Here is an 8061-nt window from a genome sequence, read left to right on the forward strand (position 1 = left end):
TAAGAGAATGTTACAAGGCCTTTTTTGTGTGTTTTGCTTGTGGGTGTGTTTGCTGCCCTGGGCTCCTTCGAGAGGAAGAACGGGATATAAATTTAATAAGTAAATAATAATATGAGATACTACAAATAAAACATGTGGATGAGAACTCTGTGGCAGCATTAAGAATTAGACAGCCAATACTGTGCATACTTTTTCTTAATAAGGTGCTGATGCAGGTAGCTGAGGTTCAGCATGGTTTGCTGGTATAAACTTCGCATGAAATTATAGATCCCTTTTTCAGAATCTCTGTTTGAGGCCACTTTGCTTCCTAAAACGTTTTGTAAAGATGACACAAAGCATTGCAAAACGAGGGTGGTCTTTCTAGAAAATGAATGTTGGTATTGATCTTGCATTTCCACTGAGCAGCAGCACAAGAGAAATGTGGCTAGTTGCTATTGGAAGCAATTCATTGGAATGTGTGCTTTGTGTTCCCTTTAAAGGTAAAGGTACCCCTGCCCGTACGGGCCAGTCTTGCCAGACTCTGGGGTTGTGCGCCTGGGGGCCAGCGCTGTCCGGAGACACTTCCAGGTCACATGGCCAGCGTGACATCGCTGCTCTGGCGAGCCAGAGCCGCACACGGAAACACCGTTTACCTTCCCGCTAGAAAGCGGTCCCTATTTATCTACTTGCACCCGGAGGTGCTTTCGAACTGCTAGGTTGGCAGGCGCTGGGACCGAGCAACGGGAGCGCACCCCGCCGCGGGGATTCGAACCGCCGACCTTTCGATCAGCAAGTCCTAGGCGCTGAGGCTTTTAATGCTCCTCCACCTGGGGAGCATTACAATAATAACGGGTTAGATTTCCGTACAGGGGACAGGGGGAGGACTTACCAGATTTTAAATCTATTGAGTAAGAAACTGACATAAATCTACTGACATAAACTTTCTTAAATGCCTGATTATTCAGGGAGAGAACTAGTTTCCTTTGTTAGAATAGGAGTTCTTTGGATGAGCTTTGAAATAGTTTCAATCTTCAGTTGGCTGTGATTTAGCTAGCATGTTGGGGAATAAGAAGAAGGTTTAAAGGCTATATTAAGTGCTTCTTTCAGCAGCATCTACTTGTCTAATGCAGTAAAAAGTGCCTGATTCTTTCTCTGCCACCGCTACTAAGTTTTTAATAGCAAATAAAATGTAGGATTCCACTTCCATTGATGAAGATCAAATTGGAGCTTCTCATTAATTTTTAAGCTTCAAGTTTTTGTTGCTGTTTTTGAGGCGTACAGTGGTGTGTACAGAAATAATTCCCTTCTGGATTCATATTTTCAGCTAATTTGTGGAGTGGGACAGTAGTTCTTGGCACTGCAGTTTGTATGCCTTATCTGCACATGTCTGCTAAGTTTCAGTTTGTTCTCATACTTTCCTTTTTAAAAAAATAATCAAGCAACAATTGCCAGAAATCTGTGCAAACATCTTCACAAGAAAATTCACCTACAACTTGTTGTTGGCTCGCTATCATGAGAATCAAGGTGAAATGTAATTCATGATGGGCAGAGCAATCTTAAGCCCTCCCTCCTTATGCTGGGCTTGGGGGAGAGAGTTGAAATGAATGGAGGTATCCCTCTGTCCAGCTTTCCCAGGTAAGCTGGTTACTGCTGGAGTAACACTAGCGTCACTTTGTGCTCACTTCCCCCTTCTCCACATTGTGTGTGTGTGTGTTGGGGGAAGACTGCCTGTAAGATCCATGCTGGCAGCAGCCTGTAGAAAATGAGGTGTTGTGAAAGTGATGAGGGAATCAACCACCCTGTATATTTTGGTTCCCAGTCCAGGCCTATTTGTTGCTCTCGGTTGTGCACAGCAGTCTGCTTGCTCCCTTCCATCCTGGCTGCAGATGCTGTGATGGCCCCACAGCTCTGTACATCCCTGCTGAGGGTGTTGGATCGCAACTGAAACCTAGGATCGCTTTTTTTTAAAGTGAGCACATTGTTTTAAGTGGAAACAAACTTGTTTCTACTTATTAGGCCTAAATAGTTTTATACAATTTACATTGATGCAATGTTTATACACTGTATAGAACCTGGACGCATGTGGTCTATCTACGATTGGAATTCCTTTGCCACACTCCTTTTGATGTTTAGTACAGCAAGAGTTTGCTTTCCATTTTTTGATTAGTCCACCATGGTTTGATTTTAGTTGACTTTATGACTGATGATAAACACGGAAAGAAACGCTGATGAAATTGAAACGATGTTGTATGATCATGGTTTAAAATTTGCCTTCTCCCTAGAGAAGGCAGAGTTAAGCTCCAAAGTCAGTTTATGAAAGATTTTCTTTTTTAATTAGGAACTCTTTCTTGCCATTTGAGAATTGGAACAATTAGAGGCAAATATAATTAAGTCTGGGAAATTGCAATTTAAATGTAGGTGAAAATTACAGGGGAATGACAAGCATGCCACAGCCACTTTTCTTCCTTTTATGTTGGCTACATTCTTCAGGTAAAAGGTTGCATTGAAGATTTACAAAACTTAGATTTATTTAAGGCTCAAATATAGGTCTTACATTAATTTGAAGCCTAATCCTCTGTCTTGTCTATCAAGTTCATATGTTGCATCACTGGGGATCATTCTGTACATGTGAGATATATCTGCAGTGGGTCTCTCCTCATAAACTCCTCATCATTCTCAATTGCTTTTGCCTGGCTAGAATGTGTCCTTGAAGTGTGATAATGCCTTTTGCTTGCCAGGATGAAGGATGGAGAGATTTGCAGGAGGGTGTATGTCCAGCCTCAGACTTTTGTGAGGCTGGAATGTGACTCTTTCTGCATCTGTTGCTCCACCCATTTTTACCTCTGGCCCCTATTCCTGGCATGTAGCCCCTAGAATGGTAGCCCAGATTTGTGTTTTATTGTTTATGCAAGTGAAGATAAACTACAAAGGCAGGATAAAATAGCTTTTGACTCCCTGTGTCTCTTCTATGAGACAAGCAGAAGATTGTTTTGTACTATCAAACTGTATTAACAAAAAATGTTTCAAAATTTAGGGGGGAAAACAAAAAAAATCCAAATGTTTGCCCATGCAGATAAATGACTCTTGGGCTGAAAAAGCTTCTCCATCTCCATTTTCATGTATACATCTATACATGGTTAGGAAGCAGAAGACAGAGGACAATCTACCATTTCCTGCGCACAGAGTCACAACCCATCCCACACGCATAAAGGGTGAAGGTGATGGCAGAAAGATTAACAAACTGGTTTGGCCATCAGTCAGTAATAGATTAGCATGTTGCTTGTCGGCCCCATAAAAACTAGCAAAGCAGCAGAAAGGAAGAGAAAAAATGTCACAGAATGGCTCTGAAAACCATTGGTATAATGAACAAGACTAGAGAGGCCCAAGTAGTTTTACTTTTTCAGTGAAGAGTGAAGAGTTTCTCCATCTTCCATAGTCCATACTCTTAATAAGCTATTTGTTGAAGAGCTGCTACTATACCTTTTTGTCATATGTCACGGTTAGTTAAATATTTCTTATTCCCTACACCATCCCAAATTGTGTGGGAGGGTAGAAAAGTGGGCATGAGGGCAGGCAGGGTGTTTTTCTGGGGCAAGGAGGCAAATATTTCCATATGTGTTAACTAATATACATATATGTAGTTGTCATGCAGGTGTTATAACTTTTGCATCCTTTGTGTCATTGTTTATAGGGGTGAGCCTTCTACAGTGCAACTAAACCTTGCTATTACTTCAGGCTACCTCATTTCTGGTAAAGTATACAATGTTATTTGCAAAGTTTGTTGTAATTTGCACCATGCACAACTTAACTTTTTACAATAAAAATATTTACCAAGGTATTAGCCTTTAGGAAACCCTGTTTCTTAGAAAGCAGAATTTACCTTCCTTGCCTTTTGTGTTGTGGGGTGGGGAAACATGCTGGTGGGAAATATGATTATATGCTTACCGACAATATTGTAATGTTGCAAGCTTATAGTTCCTCTGCCAGCTTCTAATACTCCAAGGCTGAATACAGCCAGTCATTCCTCCGAAGCAACAGGAATTACCCTCCCCTCCCCCCTGCCCCACTGCAGTAACCCTGATCTGGCACCAGTAATTTGATAACTGTAGCAATGCAGCGAAGGGGAAGAGAAGCTAACTAAACCAGATGGCAAGTATCTTCTGGTTGGTTCAGTTTTGTTCCTGTGAAAGTTGAACCTCTCCCCCCCAGCCCCCATCTTAAAGGGCTGCAAAAAATGCATACGTGAATATGCATCTTTTCTTTTGGGCCCTAAAACATATGGCAAAACCAAAAATAATTTTCAAAAGTGTCTTCGGCATTCTGGGGTGGAATTTATTATAAACTGTGGATGCTGTGCAGGGGTAATGGATAGCAACATCCAAACAACCATATGGAATTTGAAACAACTTTAAAATTGGCTGGATTATTTATACCTGAGGTTCATATTAGTGGGAAGCAGCACAGTCATATGATTAGGTGCCACAATCCAGGCTTGGGGCTCTATTTCCTGATGATATGCTGGAAACTATAACCCTTAATACCATGAAAAAGGGTTGCTATCTATTTTATAGCTGCCCTTTGCCAATCCTTCACTTTTCTCATTGTCAGTAGTTTGACTGGTGGGCCCTCTCTCTGGAGGTGCCACTGCAGTGGGATGTTTGGACTTGTTTTTTTTTAAATAGATTGCATTAAAGATATCCCCAATGGAACTGGCAAGTAGACTATTATTATTTTATCATTTTAATTGATTTATACCAATATCTATCTTGTAGCTCTGTTCATGGGTGCTTTCAGTTTTATTCTGTGAAAGGAGGAAAGCTCAGCATGTTCACTAAAAATGTCAGCAGCACATGAAACATTTTCCTCAGCATAAGATTGAAATCCCCTGTACACTTGATATTGCAAGTCCTCAGTTTCAGTGCTATGACCTCCTAAGATTTCTTAAGGGAAACTACTATTGTATTCAATTTCTGCAACAAAATTATTCAACTCTCTGGTGCAGATGTGCTAAACTTGAACAGCCTACCCGATAATTGGCATGTGTGTGTTTTGAGACAAAATGGTGAACAACATTAATGCCTTCCAAGGCTGGTCCTATCCACACATACACAAAATCTACCTAAAACAATGGACACCTGCATTCAAGTCAGCACATGGCAGCAACATGGGAGTCATGGGAAAGCTTTGACAGGCTAAGTATCATATAATGGCGACTCATGCAGAAAGGGTTTTATATAGCGTTGCTGTGCCAGTGTGTGATTTCTTAGGATAAGATGCCTCACCATGCTATAGCCTGGCACTGGCTGGTGTGTATTACAGACAGATACACCAAACACTGTATTTATATTTCTGCTCTCAGCTTTCACTTCAGGAATTATTACAGATTGATTGTAGCATAGATTAGGAGAAGCATTGTCACTTGCTGAGTATTTGCATGATTTGATACCTATTTTAATTCTTCTTCCTTGCCCCCAAATGATTGTCTATTAAATGCTTTAAGATGAAATACAATGATTGAAGAAAATTACTGAGCCTTTCATTTTTCTCTCTTTCTTTTAGATTTGTTGCTTATTATTTTCTACTGGAATGCGATTGGGGATATATATTTTGTAATTCACCATTTAGTAGCTCTGTATGCTTACTACTTTGTACTGGTGAGTGCTGTATTGTTTTTGTAATAGCAGAGCAAGGAGCCATGTGGGATTCATAGTTTGAACGTTATTAGTCATTTATAGAGCACCATCCATGTTCATAGTGCTTTCTAAAGAATGAAAGGAGAGGTCCCTGCCCTAATGACAGAAGAAAGGGATGGCAATGGGGGTGGAGTAAAAAGGTGAGGGATATTAAAATATTTGGGCTACACATACCTAGTTATAGGAAAGTTTGGGGTCTAGGGGATCATAGCAATGTCTTCACAGAAATATAATTTTAAACAAATTTAAAACTTGCACATTACATAGCGTCTAACTGTTCCAGCGGCCAGTGCAAATATTTGAGCAGAGTTGTAATATGCTGATGGAACCTCACTCCTGTCAGCAGTTGTGTTGCAGCTTCCTATTTTTAAGGTGGCACCAGGGACCCAGTTACTTGGATTGGTTCCTCTTTGGTTCAAATGCCAGTCCAGAGAGCCTTTAGAAGAGGCATTGATGAGGTTCAGATTTGGTAGTTCTACTCTGTTATTTGTTTTTGACTTGTTTGTAACTAACTAACTAACTAATTTCCCTCATCATTCAAAACTTCTCTTCTACAGAGCACAGTCTTATTTGGGACGATGTGCTGACAGTTTTAAAAAATTATGAGCAACCGGAATGTTTGTAAGCATTACATAAGAGCTTAGCAGCAGAGCCAATGGCAAAGGAAGGCTCATCTCCATTAGCCGAAGCCAGAGCTCTTGCAAACAAGGCTACAGAGGTCACTGATAATGCAACTTGTTTCTGTTGAGTATGTGGTTTTGTGGGTTAATGGGTAAAACTACAATTTTGTCAGCAGATCTTAATTTCATATCTCATCTGATCTTTCTTGAACCATTTCAAGTACCCTAAAAGGTAATCAACCTGGGTTTGACCTTGCTAGAAGATATAATTCAGTTTTGAACATTATACAATTTTAACAACAGAATGCAAGGTGCATTAAGTACTTGATGTACATAGGTGGTGTGGGAACCAAACTGAGGGAGTTTAAGCACTTTTCTAATGTGTATTCTGTTTAATTATGTACATTTAATTTGGCATTTTGTAGAAATATACAGTATATTTCAATTTGTATATTTCATCTTGTATAATAAATTTTTTTACAGTTTTTCTGAGACTCTCTCTCTCTCTCTCTCTGATTGTGATAATGCTTATTTTATCTAGGAAAGAGGACTGTTGGCATACTTTGCTAATTTTCGTCTGCTTGCAGAAATATCTACCCCTTTTGTGAATCAGCGGTAGGTGACATTTTCTTACATTAATAAGCTGTTCTTAACTTGCCTGTTGCCAAGAGTATGTATTTCAGGGACTACACAGCAAGACCTGTTGTCAGGTCTTTGCTCCGATGCGGTTCATTCAGTAGGTAGTATTCCAATCCATATCAAAGTATATTAGAAATGGCAGTAGTCCACTTCAAAGGGTTGTTGTGAAGGCAGGCATGTTAAAGACTGTAAAAGAAAACAAACTTTGGGGAGGCATCCAAGTAAGTTATACTCAGAGTATGTCCATTGAAATAAATATAATTATTTAGGCTATTGGTTTTATTCAATCTTGTCTTACTAGTTTCCAAACACAAATGTTAATGGTAGGAGCCATTTTATATAATTCTAGCATTCCTAAGTTTATTTTATATTTATTCCACCTTTCCTCCCAAAGTTGCACAGGGAGGAAAACAACAAAACAGCAAAACTACACCCACAATGTTTTAAAAACATGTGAAAACATTTTAAAACAGTCCCATATCCTCACAGTTAATAATTTCAAGGTACAGTATATTTCAGCCATCAAATGCTGGGGTGAACAGGTATGTTTTTAAATTCTTTTCTTCCTGAATGTTGATAATAAAGAGAGCCAGCCACAAGGACGAGCATTTCATAAAAGGGAACTACTGTACTTCCCTTCCAATAAGACCCTGTCATGGCACCACTAACAGGGCCTCTGTTTGTAGGGCTGAAGATGGTTGATAGTGGGAGAGACACTCTTTTACATACAGATACATTATTTTTGTTAGCCTATCAGAGCAATGAGGAACATTTTTAAATATTGGAGTATTAACTTTCTTAATAAAATTTTGCTTTGTATCATTAAATTTCCCCCTTTTTGTAACTGGCATAAATCCTCTCAAAGCTGCTATGCAAAATAATGTTAGCAATTACCAATTTTCAGCCAGTCTTCATTTCTAAGCAAGACTACTTTTAGTCACATAAACTGAGGAATCTTTACATACAAGATTGGAATTCCCTAATACAAGGATACTTGAAATCTACTCAGTAAACTGATGCAATTTTGGCACTTGTGTTCATTGTCAGGTATTGTGTATATGCATCCTAATCTTTTGCAAGGTATAGCCTAATTTTTTCTCTCCTGGTGGTGCTTTTTGTTAAACCTCCAC

The 8061-nt window shown here is 39.4% G+C and overlaps 1 protein-coding gene across 3 annotated transcripts in view; it reads left to right on the forward strand.

Moving 5' to 3' along the window:
* TLCD4 (TLC domain containing 4) overlaps positions 1-8061 on the forward strand; it is a 40990-nt gene that overhangs the window by 22809 nt on the left and 10120 nt on the right. For all 3 annotated transcript variants that reach the window (XM_077928458.1, XM_028732737.2, XM_077928459.1), the window contains 3 exons: positions 3671-3729; positions 5539-5633; positions 6834-6907. In XM_077928458.1, the coding sequence (XP_077784584.1) occupies positions 3671-3729; positions 5539-5633; positions 6834-6907 (228 nt within the window). The remainder of the gene's footprint in view (positions 1-3670; positions 3730-5538; positions 5634-6833; positions 6908-8061) is intronic.

This window comes from Podarcis muralis, chromosome 5 (assembly GCF_964188315.1).
Source record: "Podarcis muralis chromosome 5, rPodMur119.hap1.1, whole genome shotgun sequence".
Lineage (NCBI taxonomy): Eukaryota > Metazoa > Chordata > Lepidosauria > Squamata > Lacertidae > Podarcis > Podarcis muralis.